This window comes from Gnatocerus cornutus, chromosome 5, assembly GCF_029298725.1.
Source record: "Gnatocerus cornutus isolate USDA-ARS CGAHR chromosome 5, icGnaCorn1.1, whole genome shotgun sequence".
Classification (NCBI taxonomy): domain Eukaryota; kingdom Metazoa; phylum Arthropoda; class Insecta; order Coleoptera; family Tenebrionidae; genus Gnatocerus; species Gnatocerus cornutus.
The window spans coordinates 12,356,112-12,374,213 of record NC_142237.1 but is presented as its reverse complement, the minus strand read 5'-3'; the positions used below and the strand labels follow the sequence as shown (position 1 = coordinate 12,374,213).

The following is an 18,102-nucleotide window of genomic DNA, read 5'->3' as shown; positions in this document are numbered from 1 at the left end:
TATATTTGTTCTAAACTCATTATGATAATTTGCTTCTAACGTGTTGCTTTGAATGAGATAAAATGCCCGGTTAAGTTTATTGATGTGTATTTGCCTAAGAGAAAGTTTTCAGTGATTCCTCTGGGTCTATGTGGTGTTGCTATTTAAATATAAAAGCTCGAAAAAAATTTCCAATTAATTTGTACATGTGGGTTTTGAATTAAATTTTTAAATATCGACTCTAAAAAGGTATATGGATTCTAGTAATATATAGTTGTATAAATAAAGAAACTTAGTGGCCCCCACTCTTCGGATCGGGCTGTTATGCAATCAAAAATATATGTAGTAGTGCAGTGCTCATTTGATTTTACTGTCGAGTGGACTCTTAAATAAATTAAATTGTAATATATAACTAGAAGAACGTTGCGGAGGTAGTCGAATTAATTAAACAAAGTGTTGATTTATCCGGACTAATTTTGATCAGCAGCGGGACGTCGAAGAGTCGAAGATCCACGATGAAATTCAACACACACTATCCGAACACTCTGAAGCTGTGAAAGTGATAATAGAGCGCTACAGGACTTATAATAAACAAATTGGCTAAAAGTTTCGTTTCTTGACGGACAGTGACGAGTTTGTTTGTATATGTTACAGTTTTATGATGTTTTTCAATTTTGTAATCTGTAGGAAATGAACTATGTGCAGTTCTTATTAAGATATTTGTTAAAAAATGAATAGTTTAAAGCGAGGCTGAGAAAACCCGCGAATGCTATGTTTAGACTTTTACTCGAATTTTCTCCACCCCCACCAAATTTTTGTAAATAATTATTAGGTAAATATAGAGAGGTATATTTAAATGTATATTAGAGACAATATTGGGTTTTTATAGGTGCTACTTTTTATAATGATTCAGTCGACTTTTGGTACAAAGGTGAACATAGCATTTGGGTTTCCCTTGTCTATTTGTACACTGTGCCTAATATATTAGACTGATGCACTGAGTGCATTGTGATTGTATAAAATATATTGATTGATTGTGTGATCCGAACAGTGGGCATCCTCTGTTGATAGCTACATCAATAAAAGAAACATCAATTATAAAATTGCAAGTTTCTTTCTTCGGCCCATCCTCGGTAAGTGCATATCGTGTGTTCAATTGCTCCTAAGCCTACGTACATTATATACCTTTATAGAATATATTTTTCTCATCATTGTTAATTATTTAGTTCTTCTCTTTCTTCACTGTTATTATCATACTGATCTTGTTTATTTTCTCTGATTAAGATGTGTAGCAATATTACATATACATATTTCTCCTATAACTATATTTATAATTTGTTATAAATACAATTTATCAAGGTAATCATTCGAAAATATCTTATTTTTTTACTTGGTTTATTTTATTTACATTTTCCTTTTGTTTCCATAGACCACACTACTCTGCCGAATTTGGACCGATTTTACTGCGAGCTGGTAAGTACAGTCGGTTTAGATTGCAACTCCACTTTGACAGCCATTTCGTTGCAAGTAAACTGAAATTTCGACAACAAAAAATCGTCTTTTGTCCCCAAATCACACAACACCGTTATTGCAACTGTTGCAACAGAACAAATCATACGATGAAAATTCGAAAATTTGCAACCTAAACCAACTGTTTTCAACTCTTTTTTAATAAAGTTTAAAGTACAGTTATGCCCAAATTTAAATTTTGATATTTATTATAGTTTTATAAGGGAGTGCAAGAGTTTTGAACGTGAGTGTAGTTTAATCTATTTTTTTTTGTTTCCTCCTAAAATTAATATCTTAAGTTATAATCTTTGCTGTAAACCAACTTTGATTCCATTAAGCGACTTCAAAACAACATCTGGCGACAGCACCAGCTCATGTTTGGGGATGGCAGCTCTGAATTCAAAGTGGCGAATCAATTTCGAAATCACACTTTTTAATTCGAATAGAGCAAACTTTTGTCCTGAAATTACAAAAGTTATTGAATTTGCGACAATTACAATAATTACGAACCGATGCAGTTTCTTTGTCCGCCTCCAAATGGTAAAAACGAATTCAAATAACTCCCACTGTTGAACCGATCGGGATCGAACTCTTCAGGGTTGGGAAAAATTTCGGGATTTCGATGCAGCCCGTAGATAAATAACCCGATATTTGTGTTTTTTCCAATGATGTGGTCGCCGTAAGGGAGATCTTCTGTGGTGAGCCGTCCGAGGAGAGGAACCGGAGGATATAAACGTAACGACTCCTTGATAACATTTTCTAGGTATTTCATGTTTTGGAGGTCTTGGTACTCAATTTTGGGGGTTTTGTCGCCTCCGAAAAGCTCCTTCTGTTCATTCAAAACTTTCTCCTGAAACAATCAAACTTTATTTGCTGTGACGGAGAAGTAAACTCGCACCTGAATATCGGGATGATTGGAAAGGCAATACAAAGTAAAACAGAGAGCAGCCGCCGTGGTGTCGTGTCCCTAAAACCACCAAATAAGTCACATTACGTACATTGTAAAAGAAACAATACAGCAAACATGAAAGTATCCACTTCCTGGCGAATTTTCTCGTCTTTCAACCCCGCGCCGTCTTCATCTCGATAATTTAACAGCGCGTCCAAAAACGACAGTTTTCCGGTCATTTCCGACAAATTTAGAATCTCTTTTCTCCGCGCTATAACTCTAGAGGTGAACTCGTGCAGAATTTTCACAATCTTTCGTTGTCGGTAGTAATCCCAAGTAAAAACGAAGCTCCAGTTTTTTAATTTAGCCACCGAACTACCTCTGTTGATCACAATCTCGCACATTTCTTCCACGCTTTTGACGTACGAAGAATTCTCTCCTTTCTGGGCGTTAATATTCGTACCCATCGCCGTTTCTAGAAATGAAATTTTCTTGAGAATGTGCGTCTGGTGCGTTTACTAACCACAAATAATGTCCAGAGTGCAAGAATGGACCAAACTGCACAAATCGACGCTGTTTGAATCGTCGTACTTTTTAATTTTATCGACGAGAACGTCGCCCATGCTCTCAAAAACTTGAACGTATTTCTTGAGGATCTCAGTGCTGAAAGTTGGTGTTAGGATTTTCCGAGTGTGCTTCCATTCCGCCCCTTGAAATTAAAGAAAACTAATTTATACAAGTAAAGGGGCGGTTTTGGTACCATCAGTTATTAACAGTCCTGTTCCGAGCCATGGTTTCAAATACTGATAATTTTCTGATTTTATCGATCCTTTTCGTTTGGTTAAAATAAGTTCGATTAATTTCCAATCAGTTGTTAACAACACTTCTAGGTACGGTCCAACATTTGCTCTCACTGTTAATCCGTAGCCTTTGATGTATTCTAATAATGTCTGGAGGCGTTCTAAAAGTGTCTTCTTTTAATTATTGTCGGTGTTATTTAGAACTTACTTTCAGGTAAACGTAAATCGAAGATGTGACCGAAGAAGAAGTAACCAGGTGGTGAGGGGAAGTTGTTGACTCTTCTGGGTTTGTGTTTGTAAATGAATAACAACAACAACGCACTGAAAATGAAAACAATTATTTCCATTTTTAAGTCTTGAAGACCATAAAACCCTAAAAAACAGATGGAAACGCACGGAAATATTAAAATATTGTTACATAATGTTTTAACCTCAGGCTTTTATCTTATTATTATCATTCGCATTATAATTTTAAAACTGTCAACTGGGGAATTCTGGCGCGTTGCTAAGATACCTGTAAACATTTTTTGTTTATATTGTGCGCAGATGCATTGTGATTGGTCAACCGAAAACGCTTGTAACTTGATTCGTATAATTTTTTACAACAGGTGATAATGATAAATGCTCCACAATAATTAATAGTATAAAAATAGAAATTAAATATAAAAATAAATAAAATCCGACGCCCCCTAAGAATAGTATCTTTCCACCTCCTCCAGCAACTTGTCAAAGTTTTCTTCGTCGATGACCACAAATCTCTTCGCTCCTCGACTAAAATAATAAATTTCCCCCGTGTAGATGTCGAACCACAAAGCATGAATGTGCAGTTGATGCTTTTCCAATCTCTTTTTCAAAAATCCATAACTCGCGATGTTCTGTAGTTGTTGCAACGTGTTAATCTGCGAGAGTTTATCTTCAAGATTAAATTTATTATCTGGATCGATGTAAGCCACGAATTTCCTCATTGGAGTCTCCGCTTGGAAAATCAACGGCTTCCCGTAGTCGGTAACTTCCAACTGTTGGAACTTCTCTAAACTGTTGAGAGCGTGCGTGCAGAGCCAGGCGCGAAGAGGCGATATCCTCCGGTTGTCCTGCAAGAAGTGTTAATCACTAATTTAATACTTTTGGTTTTACCTGCGAGGCGAACTCCGTGTCTTGGAGTTTGTACAAAAGATTCATAGCTTTGCAGTCGCTGTGTCCACACACGACAATGTGGCGGATGTCGTTGACCACACACCCCAACTCTAAAGCCGCGGGTTCGTTCGTCGTCAACTCGTCCAAGAAATGTTGAGAGTGCGGGACGACATTCCCCGCGTTCCGCACTAGAAGAAAATTACTTTCTCATTTACTTTTGGTAGGACCAGCATTACCAACGAACATGTCGCCCACGTTCATCTGCGTGAACCTCGTTGGGATCATCCGACTGTCGATGCACGTGAAGAAGACCGCTTTGGGCTGAAAATTGAAATTTCGCGGGTTAAAACTGCGCGTGCGCCCGCTAAATTAATTGCTTTTTCTCACCATTGGGTTATCTTTGACTTGCACGAACTGCTTCACCATGTCTTCTTTTTTTAGAGTTCGGTACCTCATTACTCCACGGAGGATTCTATCCATGATGGGCACAGCGAGAGAATCAACAAGTTGGGGCTCCCCTTACTCTTGTCCTCCTTCCAAGCGGTTCAAGGTCCATCGCGTGCGTTTTCATAGATAAAAGCGATTATTTCGGGTTGGCAGATAGGCACGTGCCCACATTTTTACGGGTTTTATCTCCGAAAACAACAAGAGGAAATGAGCTAATTTGAATAAAGGGAGGTAAATATATTCCGGATCCGGATTTGAATTGCGCGCGTTGTCCAGTGTTGCCAGATGCAGGGATTTTCTACAAATCTAGGGATTTTTGAAACATTTGGGAAAAAAAAAATTCCCAATTTTTTGACGAACCTAGAGGAATAGGGAGGGACTTACCAGCAAAGACGGTGCTAACGAAATACACAACAATAATAATAGCACGCTTTTCATGTTGGGACTGTCAACCGCCCAATCACAGAGCCGCATTTCGAATTTGGCGCCCCCAGGGGGTCGAAAAATCCGGACCCAAAGAAAGTCACTAAATTTAAAACTTGACGAAGAGACATGGGAGGGTAGAAACAACTGGACTCATGTCGCACATAATACGAAGAATTAGCCACTTGTTGTTGTATTTTTTGAAACGGAGTCATAAAGTGTTTAATAATACGCAAGTTTGTTGGTATTTGAGGGCTTAAGAGTCAGAGGGTGGATTTTGTAACAGAAAAAAGCGTTTTATTTTGCGTGTCCAACTTTGCCCCGCGTCCCCTACGCGGCTTGAAGGAAGCTGTCTGAGCTCTGATTGGTTCATCAAAGTGGCACATCGGGGCGACCGCAGCGTCATCTGTGGACAGTTTCTTCCGAGGTGAAGTGTTGTGATTGCGGACGTGAGTGTTTTCGTTCCTTGCGTGCCAATTTCGAAAATGAGAGAAATTCTCGAATTCTGTTTTAATGCAGGGTACGTAGCCCCGTTTCCCACCCTCGTAGGTCTCGAATGAAGTAAGAAGTAGCTTAGAATTGACCACAGACTTTGTTTTAGGTTATGTAAATAAAACGGAACAAGTGAATGTCGCAAGTCGGACCGGCTCCAGTGCGAAAAAAGTAAAGCGTCAAGTGTCCATAAAACCGAATGATCCGCCTTATAAATAAACAACGCGCGTGTTTGCTCCTTTGTGAGTAGGGTCATGTCGCTTGTAACCAAACAATACCAACTGTGTGCTTGTTAGATCACTATAAAAGTGAAAACAATGTCTGAAATAGACGAGCAGGTTGTGGAGCCCCAGGAGCCTGAAGTGGAGGAGCACTTCGTCGTTCCCGTCTCCCCACAGCCCCCCTTGCGTGAGACCGAAAGCGAGACTTGCGTGGAAGCGGTGAATGGGTGCGATGCCCTCGAGAAACTCGCTGAGAGCGCGGAAGGTGACACTTCCCAAGACAGCACTGACAAAGCGGAGACGTCGAGTGTGGAAGAGGAGGAGCCGCTGTCCCAGACAAGTGAGTGTAACGATGAGACACCTAAAACCAGCCGGGAGCTCAAGTCCATTCTCGCCCTCTCTAAGGAGGCAAAGTTAGACACCAATATTTCCACACATAGACGCAAAACTTCCGACAAGGGCAAGACGACGCCGAAACGAACGAAAATGACCGGTTTTCCTGTTACAGCCGAAAGCGAGCTTGAAATTTTCGACGAGAAAAAATCCACCAAAAAAAGAAAATTGAGCTCTGGCGTGGAAAGCGGTGCAGAGGGCGCCACCGGCGACGACGTGCGGAGGGGTGTGCAGGGCATCAGCGGCGATTTTATTATGCCGAGAAAGGTAAATTCACTCTTGTCTTATTTATTTCGATCACAAACCACCACAACGCTCCACTTTTCTTTAAGCACTCGTTCCTAACCTCAAACGTTCAGGTCAAATGTCATTGTGTTGCAGCCAAACAAAGATGTCTTTTGCTGGCGGTGTCACCACGACTCCGTGCAGTTGGCGTGCGAGATTTGCCCCAGGGCGTATCATCTCAGGTGTCTCAACAAGCAGATGGTTGTCAACCGAGAGAACTGGCCGTGTCCGGAATGCGTTTCTATCCTCAAGGCGGAGAACACACAAACTCGGTACGATTCCAACGCAGTTTTCCGACTTTCTCATGTAAGGATGTTTCAGGTCAAAGGCGATGAAAGGGATGTCGTTGGAGCATCTCTGTAATCTCCTCAAGTTCGCCGTGAAACGAATGATACAATGCAATGGGGTAATACAATCACGTCTTTAAACGTGTTTAAAGGGGATTAATTGTGATTTCCTCCTCAGTCAGAGCCGTTCATACATCCGGTCGACGAAAAGCAGTTTCCCGAGTACCGCAGTTACATAATCCAGCCCATGACGCTCACTTTGTTGGAAAAGAACATCAAGGAAAACGCATACGGAAGCACGCAAGCCTTCGAAGCGGACGCGAAGTGGATTCTTCATAATAGTATCATTTTCAATTCTTGTTAGTATTGATTTTTATTTACACTCTTTACTCTCATACTTATCCCTTTCTTTACATTTTTTTTTACTTTCCGTACGAATCAGACCACAACTATAATCTAAATTCCAGCCTTTCCAGATCAGTCCAAGCTCACCACCGCCGCCAAGACCATGATCAAGATCTGCAAGCAAGAGATGGCAGAAATCGAGAACTGTCCCTCTTGCTACCTTAACGCCAACACTAAAAAGAACACTTGGTTTGTGGAAGTTTGCCCCAAGCCCCACCTTTTAGTGTGGGCGAAGCTCAAAGGTTTTCCGTATTGGCCAGCGAAAGTAATGTCGATTAACTCGTCTGGAATGGCCGACGTGAGGTTCTTTGGCGCCCACGACAAGGCGTGGGTCAGCGTGAAAGACTGTTATTTGTACTCGGTGAAGGATCCGAACTCGGGGAAACAAAAAAGGAATGATATTATTGAGTGCGTTAAGGAGTTGGAGTTGTATGTTGATAACCTCCGGCAGATTTATGGGAGGGTGAATTTCGCCCCTTTTAAAACGGCGTTGGAGGCGGACAGTCAGATGAAGCAGTTGCAGGTGTTTTTGCCCTATTTTAAGAACGACGCGAAGGTGAAAGAGTTGAGGGACAAGACGCAATCTGAAGGCGAAGAGAGCATGGAAAGCGGTGAAGAAGAAGAGGACGATGATGAAGATGACGAGGAGAAAAACGAAGACAAGTCTAATGGAGACAGACAAAAAAAAGGAATGACCAGAATCGATTACCGGGAGAGTCCAGGTAAGCACCTCTCTGTGATTTCCGAGTAACTGTCTTTCTTTCCAGACAAATCAAAACCGACTTCTAAACCAATAAAGAACATAATCATCAGGAAAAGACAATCTTCGGACACCTCGCAGGACTCCTTCCAGAAAACACCCCGAAGAGACTCGACCAAGGGGGAACCAACGCGGTTTTCGGGTGACACCGATGAAAAATCCCACGAGTCGATTTTCCAAATCAGCAGCGAAGAGGAAAAGTCGCCGAAATCCTCACCACAGCAGAAACTAAGAATCAGTGATCAACTCATCAAGAAATTAGAAGATCTGAACGAAACGGAAAGCGAGAAAAAAACGGAAGAGAATGAAGCAAGCGAAGAAGTGCCACTGCCCGAAACTCCCGAGACGGAAAATGACAAAGAAAAACGCGAACCCACTGTGATACAAGACGATAAAAAATCAGGTGATGAGAAAAAAGACGAAACAAATATACGTAAGAGCCCAGTCGAAATCAAAAGCGACGATAAACAGAAAACGGGAAAGAAACGTAAACTCGAAGAAGACGAGAAAGGCGCCGATGCGACCGTTTTTCCCCCTAATAAAATGGTGAAACTTGTTCCCATCGAAAACATCCTTCAGAAGAAGGATTTGAACGATCTACCAAACAAATCCGAAACGATCGTCCTGAAGGAAATCCGAGTGGTAAAAGAAGGGAAAAACAAAACGAAAAAACCGATAAAAGAAGCCTCACCAGTCAAAATCAAAAGCGAAATCGAATCTGATGAAGACAGCGACGTGCATTACATGGAAGCGAAACGTCTGTATCTCTCCGCGTTGAACATTTCCGAGAAGCAGAAAGTCCCTTCGAAGCCGAAAATCCACGAGATCCGCACACGCTCAAAAACGGAAGAGAAGAAAAGTAAAGAAACGCCGAAGAGTAATGATGACTCTCTGAAAGATGGTTCAAAATCGGCCGAACCTCCGAAGGAAATTTATATAAAGTCGTTGTCGAAGATGCAGGAGGCTAAACACAAAGCGCGGAAGTCGTTTCCCACCCCTAATTACAGTAAAAAGACGATCATCGCGCGGAAGATCATCCCCAAAGCTAGCAATGAGGAAGAACTCACCCTTGTGAATGCGACGACGTTGCAACCGTCTGGTAACGTGATGATCTTACCGAAGATTCGCTACACGCAAGCGAACACTAGAGATGTTAATAGTCCGCCGGTGTTGACGATGTTGCCTCGTGGCGTCGACCAGAACGCGAAGATTCCAGAAGGTTCGCAAAATTACATCCCGCAGAACGAAGAGGATGGGGTTGGAGGCAACAATCGTAGTATTTTATTAAATAATTTATTAACGACTGGGAAAACGCAACCGCCTGTGATCGACGTCGATTGTCAAACCAGTTCGTTCGAATCGGAGTTGGGGACGTTGAAAGACATCCTTCCGGACAACGTCACCAAAGGTGTTGGAGATATTTTGTGTCAACCGCCGCCGAAGCTCAAGCCGAAACCTGTCGGGATTTTGAACACTGTCGTCGAAAGCGGCGTGCCGAGCACGGCTGGACCTGTTGCTTCAAAGATCAATTCTATGGCGCAAAAAGTGAGGTTTTTCTTGCGGGATTTTGAGGTGTGTTAATTGGTTTGATTACAGCTTAGTGATTATTTTCGCAGCTTGTTGCTGGAGACTATTAGTGATTTGGGGAAGAGTAACAACACCGAAGCTACAATCAGTGGGTTGAAGTACGAAATGGAGGAACTCAACCACAAACATACGATAGAGTTGGCGGAGATCCGGAGGAACGTGTCCATCGTGTTAAAGGACATACAGAAGAGCGTCGTCGAGGAACGAGAGAGGATAATTAATGAGACTAAAGCGAACTGTGAGATGGAGATGATGAAGAGGGTGGAGGAAGCCAAGTCGAAACAATGGTGAGTAAGAAAAACGCTCAAAAGTTGAGTTCCGATTGTATTCTCACAGGTGTGCCAACTGCTCAAAAGAAGCTCAGTTTTACTGTTGCTGGAACACAAGCTACTGCGACTATCCGTGCCAACAGAAACACTGGCCGAAACACATGAGTAAGTGCACTCAGAGCTCCGGTCAGAACCAGTCGACGAGTACCCCAGTGCGACCAGCGGGACAACAACTAGTATTAACCCCAGCGGCGCCGCCGAAATTTGGGGTAGTTGCCACCGGTACTCGTAAAAAACAAAACTAACTCACTATAATTGCAGACTTTGTTCGCCAAACCACAAAAAGTTTATTTAAAAAGGACGAGTACTCCGTTCAAGGTCAGTACAGCGACGTAGATCATTCGATGATCAGTCGTACTACTTTCTTTTTCTTTAGCCGACAACAGGCAGCCATATTACGTTAGTAGAATCGACACCGGGAAATTTCGAGTTGTTAGGTAGCGGCCCTATCGCCGTCAACGGGAAGATATTAGCAAGCACGTCGGTGATGGAAAAAATGAAAAGTGGGAATATAGTGACTGTTACTGCGCCTTCGAGTGCCGCCAGTACTCAGTTGACGAGTGCTAATCAGAAAGTGAGTACTGTTGCGAAAAGTGCCGCCAGTTCCTCAGACAGTGAACACTGATTCGAGTTTTATCACTCCGCTTTATCATGTGAATTTAAGACTGCCAAGTTTCATTTTTCGCGTTGATGCAGTTGTCGTGGTTATAAGATCTGATATTATGAAGTTCTGTAGTCTTCATAGATTATGGTGTAAAAATATAATTTTTAGTGGTATGTTAACTCTTTTTATAACACGTTATTATTATAGTTTTCTTTTTTTTACTATAGTGTCTGTATGTGAGTTGAATAAAAACAGCTTTATATTTTGAACGGAGCTAAATCAAACAAAACCACCAAATATATGAGGTATTTATTCCCACATTCGTTTGCTAAGCAATTTGCATTTTATACACCTCTGAAACATTGGCGAGACCAGACATACAAAACAGAATCACACACGCCATAGATCCTTGTTCTTCACTTCCAATAGCACCTGTCTATCCTTCCCTGCTCAATCTTATAATAAATAAAAAATTAATATCTAGAAAATATTGCAATTTACAAATCTGGATATGCTGCATTAATCTTAATTGTACTGTTTCCGCTCCGTCGGCAATTTTTGGCACAAATTCCCTAATTCAGTTCCCTAGTGATGTCCAATCGGTGCTGAACTCGACACCTTTTCAAGTTTCTCAAAATGTTTCCTAGCGTTCCTAATATTAATAAGCGTAACTTCCGATGGTATCTGCGGGTCAGACATGCAAACCATCACGTATGTATTACTAGTAAATAGGTCTATGTACGCCGCAAAAGCGGAGTTCCTCACTTCCATGCTTTGGAACTGCGCCGCTAGCTTCGAACACGACAACTTAAACTGTTTGATTATATTAGAGACTTTCTCAAATCTATGGATGTCGCGGTGGTGCCGCCTCTGGCAATGCGAGATGACGAGGAACGTCGCCCTTTCAAACAATAGAACTTCGTCCGCATCTACAATGTTAGCAAATTGTTGTAAACTGTTCTCTAGCTCCTTAACGTTTGGGATTAACATGTAGACAATACTTGACCAGGCCCTGTATAAAGTCTCGTCCCAGATGGAAGTGCGGAAGCAGGTGCAGTGCAACGGAAGCGAAAGTCGCTTCAGATCGTCTTCGCGCTCTTTGAAGATGATTTCCCGTTGGTCTTCAGTCACCAGGTCCATCTTGTGGACCAAACAGAAGATTTTCGCATCTGGCGAGTTCTGCAAAATCGCCTCCAAACACGACTGGTAGTAGTGCATGTCTTTTTCCAATTCGCGACTTTCCACGTCGAAGACGTAAATTAAAACCTCCACGTTCCGGAAAATGTTGTCGCGTTGCGAGACAAAGTAGTTTTCCATGAAGGCCTCCTGACCACCACAGTCCCACAAGTTTAGGACTAAATTCCCCAAGAAGCGCACGTGCGAGTGCTCCACGTCGACTGAAATTCAACACTTAGTGAGGGTTTGATCAAGGGGATGCTTACTTGTGGCCCCCAGTCTGCGGGTGTCTCGGGCGATGTAGTTGGCGAAGATAATTGACCTCATGCTGGTTTTCCCAGAGCCGCTTTTACCCATTAGGAGCACCTAGATGAAGAAACAAGTGAATTTAAGGTTTTGGGGAACTGCGACGTACCTTTTTCTTCATGGTGGTGTTTATTTGACGAGATAAACGGGGTTGCTTGACAGATGGAAACTGACTAATGACAGGACGTGATCTGTCAACTGTCATCTGTCATCCGTCGGTGACACTGCATTGTTGTGGTTAGACCAGTATTGTTTAATTGGTCTTAAGGAGTTCGTCGTGTTTTATTTCGTAATGTGACGATCAGAACGCGTTTGTTGTGTTGATCGAATATTTTCTTGCTGGAAAAGTGTAGGCGGAAAGTCCCTAAACGTGACAGTTTTGTTACCAGCCCACGTAGTGATAACCGACGTGCTGGATTGGTTCTCTCTCTCTCTTTTTCGCGTTGTTTGATTGTGAAAATCGCCGCGGGCGTTGTCTGTGATAGCGCCGCCCCGGTGACATCAAAATGGTGGTCATCCCGAAAGTAATCGGCGATTAGATATGGATTTTGTCCATATCTCGCTCTAAATGTACTTATTTGTTCGGTAAAAACCGTTGTGTATTAGCCGCGGGCGTGTTCATCACCTAGAATCAACCAGTGCCTGTCATACTAAGGTAGGTTCGCATCCGCATCCGTGAAGTTCTAAGGGCTGACGCATACCGGCGCGCCCATAGTTCCTTTTGCAATTCCTGGAATTCGCGCTTGCAGGATGTCTTCGGACGACGAGAAGCCCCCGGCGCCCCCCGTGCGTCTCACTTCCAATCGGGGCACCGACAGCCTGTCCAACTCGCTGGCCATGGACCGCCCCCTGCCCAAAGAGCCCGAGGACGCCGACCGGAAGAAGAAGAATCTCAAGTCGAAAAAGGCGAGCAAGTTGTCCACGTACACCACCGACAAGCCCAACATCTCCTATCCCACCAATTTCGAGCACACGGTCCATGTGGGCTTCGACCCCGTCTCTGGAGAATTCACGGTGAGTCTTGGTGTGCGCTGGCTTTCTGTGGTAGGGGCTTGTTTTTTTCGTTTTAATAACCTGAGCATTCTGTTGCAAGCTGCCACTCAAAGTAAGTAGCCTACAGTGTTTTTGTTTAGTTGCATCTAGATAGATTGGTTGTTTTCTTTTGGCGGATACTCTTTGCATGATTTGGCCCAATTTTGAGATCACAGTTATCTAAATTATCTGTAAATATTTGTTTTTCTAAGCCTGGGCCTGGAGATTTGATTGGTTGTTCACTTAAGCCCTCTACTGGATCTTTGGGTACTACCAAAACAAACGAACGTCTATGGTATCGTCACCCCAATTGTTTCAGTTTGCATGATGTAGGACCCTAAATCAATGCATTACTTATGGATCTATCCGGGTTTCCCCACATTCACCCAATTTTTCATTAATCAAGGTTCTTTCCGGTGTCACCCACTCATACATTTCTTTTTTATCATCGAACTTATCTCTATATGTTTTCCATGATCTTTCCACTGATTTCCTTTCATGCATTTGTAGTGTTTTGTACATAGATTAGCGTTACAAAGACCATAAGTGCGAGTTTCTCTTTACTGTCTTGCTCTTCTTCACGTTCTATTATCTAGGCGCTTTTTCTTTAGAGTTGTCGAAAATAGTTTAGTCTCAGTAGTTAGTAAACTACATTTCAGTCAAGGTTATTGCACAATGAAACCCTTCACTCCAACAAAGGGTGCATAATTTAAACAATAAATCCCCAGAAGGTCACCAGAAACACTACTCTGCCACCCCGCAAAGTGCGAAATGCTAATAGCCAGAGATGCATAAGACAGATAAACTGCATACGCAAATGGGAAAGGAATTTGCATTACAATTAAAACGAAAAAATCTGAAATGACTCAAAAAAGAAGTTTTTTCAAGTTGGCAGCACTGATATTCATATTAGCAATGACGGGACTAAGAGGCTTGAAAACCTGAAATGTGTTGGCAGCTCCGCTTGTCATTCCGAAATGCCAAAGTCACTGGATAATGGTACTTTGGTACCAACCTGTAAAAAATGCATATCGGAGCAATAACCTTGATTTCCGAATAATGTTCATTGTAAATAATTATCTTTTAATATCAACGTCCAACTTTCTCAAGAGATGTGTTGTAATGAGCGCCGCAATCTTGATGAGCTCAGTTCTTCCGTTCCAGAGTTATTTTAATATTCAACAGTTTGGATTTCAGAAGAATTCGCTTATTCCAACACTGCTAACACCCTAGAAATTGGAATTTTCTCATTTCCTATCAAAGATTTCAGTTGCGATCGACAAAAGCTTCTGTCGTCGCCTCTTTCATTCACCTGCTTTGTCAACTTTTTCTTCCGCGCACTGATCTCCACCTCGATGTACATAAAACCTGGGAAACCGTTCCTTCGTTTGTTTCCACCACTCTGAACTGTCGTTTTTGTCGATAGGGAATGCCAGAGGCGTGGTCCCGCCTGTTGATGAGTTCCAACATCAGCAAGCAGGAGCAGAAGAACAACCCTCAGGCCGTCTTGGACGTGTTGAATTGGTACGACAACACGACGAAAGAGCCACCGAACACGAAGTACATGACGAAGACGACGACAGCCACCCATTCAGGTTGGTACGACTGCTGAAAGTACTTTCATTTGATTGTCGAGTGTAGGTTCATCGTTGAGTCGTGTCTCGAGCTCGAGCCCGAGCAGCACAACGCCGACGGAGGCTGAAGGCGGCCCGCAGTCGTACCACAGTCCTGCACATGCAGCCAGCTCGGAAATCGAAGACGAAGCGCCTCCGCCACCCATCGCCAGTCGCCCCGAACGCACCAAGAGCATCGTAAGTCGATGTTAAATTTCTCTTTTGATCGGTAAACATATTGTCGATGTTAGTACACGAAACCCATCGAGGAGGTTCAGATAACCAACAACAGCGTCGCGACGCCCACCCACAGCCTAAGTCCAGCCCATACGACACCGACGCATGGTGCCAATGCGAATTCGACGCCGCCGGCGCCTATCCTCGACAGGAATAAGAACCAAGCCGGTCCTGAGATGTCGAGGGCGGCGTCGGAGAAGCGAAAGAAGAAGATGAGCGACGAAGAGATACTAGAGAAGTTGAGGAGCATCGTTTCCGTGGGCGATCCGGTCAGAAAATATACCAAAATCGATAAAATCGGACAAGGGTGAGTGGGTGGAAAAGAAAGATCGGAGTTTAATGTGTTTGTTATAGTGCTTCGGGGACTGTTTACACGGCGATGGAGACGTCGACGGGAGTTGAAGTTGCCATCAAACAAATGAACTTATCACAACAGCCTAAGAAAGAACTGATTATCAATGAGATTCTAGTCATGCGAGAAAATAAACACGGGAATGTAGTGAATTATTTAGACAGTTATCTTGTGAACGAGGTGAGTTTTGGACACGAAAAAGTGTTCACGTAACAGGTAAACATCTGCGATGACGTCATTTGTTAAGTATCGCTATTAATTTCAGCATTCCTTGTTTAAACGCAGTCGGTATTGTTGTTTTCTTCGGATAAATTTACGTAAAAGTACAATGGGAAATTAAAGCTCCCTTTAAAAGTGGTTTCACTTTACATACACTTAAATTCCTTCGGTGTTTTCAATGTATAATGAATACCTTAAAAAACCAATATTTGATTATTGGTAATTAACTTCCAATAAACGCAAAAATTGGCTCAAGGCTTACTTAAGTAAAAAACTTAAGCGTTTCCTTGTAAATAAAAAGTTACGCGCATTTCGGGCCGCGCGGGCGGTTGATAACGTTTAAGGTGGATAAAGACAAGCTATTTTAATATGTAATGTTTTCCAATTGAAAATTAACATCCTCCAGTTGCTTGTTACAATGATATTGGTAGGTTTTAACTTGATTGGTCACCACAGTTAGGCCAGTTTCAAAAATGAGAAAAAAATTGTCCATATTGTATATTTACTTTTATACAGCAGGTCGTGCTCTAAGTATATGGAAAAAATAAATTCTTTTCGTAAACAATTTTTAAAACTTGAAATTAAAGTAGCGCCCAAAATTTTAGTTTTATCAATTAAAAAAAAAAAGTTTAGGCCCTTTGAGCGAGCAGACGTCAGAGTTGGTTCATTCTGATTTTACGAAGATATCGATATAGGTGAGATACAAAATCGTTGAATTTCATCCCAAACTCGCTAGTAAATTTCACACCGTGACATTTTTTTAATGCATTACATTTGTAATTCTTTTTCATTTTTTATTGTTTTGTATTGTTTATTAATTGTTATGCCTGTTTGTTATTGCTTTTGTTCTTCGTCATTCCACATTTAAATAAACTGTTTTTGAGCTTATTTTAAACAAACTTTTTAAGTTTAATTTAAAAGAAAACGTAGTTTTTTTTACATGAAGCTGTTTTTTTAATTGTAGAAATAAGTTTTATCATGCACAATTGTTAAAAATGGACAATTTTTTTCGCGATTTTATTACATATTTTTATTAACCGTGTCATTGGCAACAATATGAAGTTTTCATGGCAACTTTAGACACCCGTTCGCAAAGAACCAGGCGACTAGATTAAACATTTTCTCGCTTCCAGGAGCTCTGGGTTGTGATGGAATATTTACCAGGCGGTTCCCTGACTGACGTAGTAACCGAAACCTGCATGGACGAAGGCCAAATAGCGGCTGTGTGTCGAGAGGTCCTCCAAGCCCTCGACTTCCTCCACTCAAACCAGGTCATCCATAGGGACATCAAGTCCGACAATATTCTCCTCGGAATGGACGGTTCTGTCAAACTGAGTAAGAAAACCCCACCGAATACAACCCTTGTGTAATCTCCCCTTTCTAGCTGATTTTGGTTTCTGTGCTCAAATTAGCCCCGAACAATCAAAACGAACCACAATGGTCGGAACGCCGTATTGGATGGCACCGGAAGTCGTCACGCGGAAGCAATATGGCCCCAAAGTAAGTCGCGTGTTTCTCTTTTCTCTTCTTCTTATTTCATTTTCCAGGTGGACGTGTGGTCGTTGGGTATTATGGCCATCGAGATGATCGAAGGTGAGCCTCCGTATTTGAACGAGAATCCGTTACGGGCGCTGTATCTCATTGCTACCAACGGAAAACCGGATATTAAAGACAAGGAGAAATTGTCGCCCGCCTTCCAAGATTTTCTAGACCAGTGTTTGGCTGTGGAGGTTGATAAGAGGTCGTCAGCGCGAGACTTGTTAAAGGTAAGGACAAATTTAATAATACTCGAAATAACCAGTTGTTTTCAGCACCCTTTTCTGAAGCTAGCGCGACCGTTGGCCAGCCTGACTCCGCTGATTCTGGCGGCGAAGGAGGCGGCCAAACAACACTAGCGATAAAATGCAGGCCATTGTCCTGTTGAGTTCTTTTATTTTGTATTATATATACGTGACAGACTATATCCCATGTTACTAGAAATGCATTCGATTTTTTTTGATAATGTAATATAATCGTATATTTTTGAGTTTTGCTTGCAGTTCTAGTTATATGGGTCGTATTTTATTAGGGACGTAAGCATTTAATAGAGGTCTGATGTTCGTATAAGTGACAGGAGACGTGTGCCTAATTTACAACAATAACGCAGCAGAACTATTTTTTTTGTTGGGTTGGCAATGACGGTGGTCGTTGGTCGCTTCTTTGGATGCTTTAACGCTTGTTTGACTGGAAACGTGACTTTATGTGGCTACGTGTCGATTTCATTGTATTTTTATGCATTTTCTGACCAGTCTTGTATTAGATTGTAGTTTTTATCATGTGTCGATCGGAATTTATTTATTTCTATTAGCTATCGCGTTTTGTTAATGTTTTAGTTATATATTTTGTTAAGAAAATTTGTAAAGAAATTTAGGAAAAAGAAAACTATATTGTAAAAAGGCCAGTCAGGTCTATATAGATGAAGAATGAGTGTTAGTCTGAATGATTTAACTAGTTATAGTATTTTTGCACTAGTATTTATGAAGGAAAATTCATATTGTGATTGCCAAGGTATATTCGACGGCATATTGTTGCCAATGAAAGATGTGTATGGTAATTAATAAATCATTTTATAATAATTACAACG

General features: G+C 41.8%; 5 protein-coding genes and 1 long non-coding RNA gene across 6 annotated transcripts; 2 read left to right on the top strand and 4 right to left on the bottom strand.

The window, feature by feature from the left end:
* Positions 1–1,392: 1,392 nt before the first annotated feature.
* LOC148174634 (cytochrome P450 4C1-like) lies at positions 1,393–3,671 on the bottom strand. The gene is made up of 7 exons (XM_088038017.1): positions 3,386–3,671; positions 3,138–3,338; positions 2,901–3,086; positions 2,506–2,852; positions 2,387–2,455; positions 1,999–2,338; positions 1,393–1,948 (listed from the first exon to the last, which is right to left on the bottom strand). Exons 1-7 carry the CDS (start codon positions 3,522–3,524, stop codon positions 1,788–1,790), a joined length of 1,443 nt encoding a protein of 480 aa, XP_087894143.1. The 5' UTR covers positions 3,525–3,671; the 3' UTR covers positions 1,393–1,787.
* Positions 3,672–3,752: 81 nt separating this feature from the next.
* CAHbeta (carbonic anhydrase beta) lies at positions 3,753–4,875 on the bottom strand. Its single transcript, XM_088038032.1, has 4 exons — positions 4,699–4,875; positions 4,548–4,632; positions 4,312–4,499; positions 3,753–4,268 (listed from the first exon to the last, which is right to left on the bottom strand). Exons 1-4 carry the CDS (start codon positions 4,789–4,791, stop codon positions 3,867–3,869), a joined length of 768 nt encoding a protein of 255 aa, XP_087894158.1. The 5' UTR covers positions 4,792–4,875; the 3' UTR covers positions 3,753–3,866.
* A 3-nt stretch (positions 4,876–4,878) lies between these two features.
* LOC148174632 (uncharacterized) lies at positions 4,879–5,196 on the bottom strand. Its single transcript, XR_015770159.1, has 2 exons — positions 5,143–5,196; positions 4,879–5,064 (listed from the first exon to the last, which is right to left on the bottom strand). It is a non-coding gene; the product is annotated as an uncharacterized LOC148174632 (long non-coding RNA).
* A 731-nt stretch (positions 5,197–5,927) lies between these two features.
* On the top strand, positions 5,928–10,813 carry Zmynd8 (Zinc finger MYND-type containing 8). Its single transcript, XM_088036893.1, has 11 exons — positions 5,928–5,936; positions 5,970–6,554; positions 6,669–6,844; positions 6,894–6,978; positions 7,038–7,218; positions 7,336–7,986; positions 8,032–9,569; positions 9,621–9,898; positions 9,948–10,149; positions 10,202–10,258; positions 10,317–10,813. The coding sequence occupies exons 1-11, from the start codon at positions 5,928–5,930 to the stop codon at positions 10,563–10,565; spliced, it is 4,011 nt and encodes a 1,336-aa protein (XP_087893019.1). The 3' UTR covers positions 10,566–10,813.
* A 23-nt stretch (positions 10,814–10,836) lies between these two features.
* RagA-B (Ras-related GTP binding A/B) lies at positions 10,837–12,303 on the bottom strand. Its single transcript, XM_088038031.1, has 3 exons — positions 12,136–12,303; positions 11,987–12,086; positions 10,837–11,941 (listed from the first exon to the last, which is right to left on the bottom strand). Exons 1-3 carry the CDS (start codon positions 12,229–12,231, stop codon positions 11,130–11,132), a joined length of 1,008 nt encoding a protein of 335 aa, XP_087894157.1. The 5' UTR covers positions 12,232–12,303; the 3' UTR covers positions 10,837–11,129.
* Positions 12,304–12,569: 266 nt separating this feature from the next.
* Positions 12,570–18,100, top strand: Pak (serine/threonine-protein kinase PAK 3-like protein). Its single transcript, XM_088038013.1, has 10 exons — positions 12,570–12,681; positions 12,776–13,040; positions 14,485–14,653; positions 14,700–14,869; positions 14,923–15,215; positions 15,263–15,440; positions 16,613–16,814; positions 16,864–16,979; positions 17,027–17,245; positions 17,291–18,100. Exons 2-10 carry the CDS (start codon positions 12,777–12,779, stop codon positions 17,372–17,374), a joined length of 1,695 nt encoding a protein of 564 aa, XP_087894139.1. The 5' UTR covers positions 12,570–12,681; position 12,776; the 3' UTR covers positions 17,375–18,100.
* The last annotated feature ends 2 nt before the right edge of the window (positions 18,101–18,102 follow it).

Bases quoted from the DNA above. Each gene is read 5' to 3' on its own strand.
- LOC148174634 (XM_088038017.1), bottom strand. From the start codon at position 3,524: ATGGAAATAATTGTTTTCATTTTCAGTGCGTTGTTGTTGTTATTCATT. The intron at 2,853-2,900 runs GTTAGTAAACGC...TTTCATTTCTAG, and splicing joins CACTCTGGACATTATTTGTG to AAACGGCGATGGGTACGAAT. The intron at 2,339-2,386 runs GTGCGAGTTTAC...TGATTGTTTCAG, and splicing joins CCAATCATCCCGATATTCAG to GAGAAAGTTTTGAATGAACA.
- CAHbeta (XM_088038032.1), bottom strand. From the start codon at position 4,791: ATGGATAGAATCCTCCGTGGAGTAATGAGGTACCGAACTCTAAAAAAA. The intron at 4,633-4,698 runs GTGAGAAAAAGC...TTCAATTTTCAG, and splicing joins AAGTCAAAGATAACCCAATG to CCCAAAGCGGTCTTCTTCAC. The intron at 4,500-4,547 runs GTAATGCTGGTC...ATTTTCTTCTAG, and splicing joins CGTGGGCGACATGTTCGTTG to TGCGGAACGCGGGGAATGTC.
- Zmynd8 (XM_088036893.1), top strand. The intron at 6,979-7,037 runs GTAATACAATCA...TTTCCTCCTCAG, and splicing joins GAATGATACAATGCAATGGG to TCAGAGCCGTTCATACATCC. The intron at 9,570-9,620 runs GTGAGGTTTTTC...GTTTGATTACAG, and splicing joins TCAATTCTATGGCGCAAAAA to CTTAGTGATTATTTTCGCAG.
- RagA-B (XM_088038031.1), bottom strand. From the start codon at position 12,231: ATGACAGTTGACAGATCACGTCCTGTCATTAGTCAGTTTCCATCTGTC. The intron at 12,087-12,135 runs GTACGTCGCAGT...TTCTTCATCTAG, and splicing joins ACACCACCATGAAGAAAAAG to GTGCTCCTAATGGGTAAAAG. The intron at 11,942-11,986 runs GTAAGCATCCCC...GTTGAATTTCAG, and splicing joins CCGCAGACTGGGGGCCACAA to TCGACGTGGAGCACTCGCAC.
- Pak (XM_088038013.1), top strand. From the start codon at position 12,777: ATGTCTTCGGACGACGAGAAGCCCCCGGCGCCCCCCGTGCGTCTCACT. The intron at 14,870-14,922 runs GTAAGTCGATGT...TGTCGATGTTAG, and splicing joins CCGAACGCACCAAGAGCATC to TACACGAAACCCATCGAGGA. The intron at 15,441-16,612 runs GTGAGTTTTGGA...TCTCGCTTCCAG, and splicing joins ACAGTTATCTTGTGAACGAG to GAGCTCTGGGTTGTGATGGA.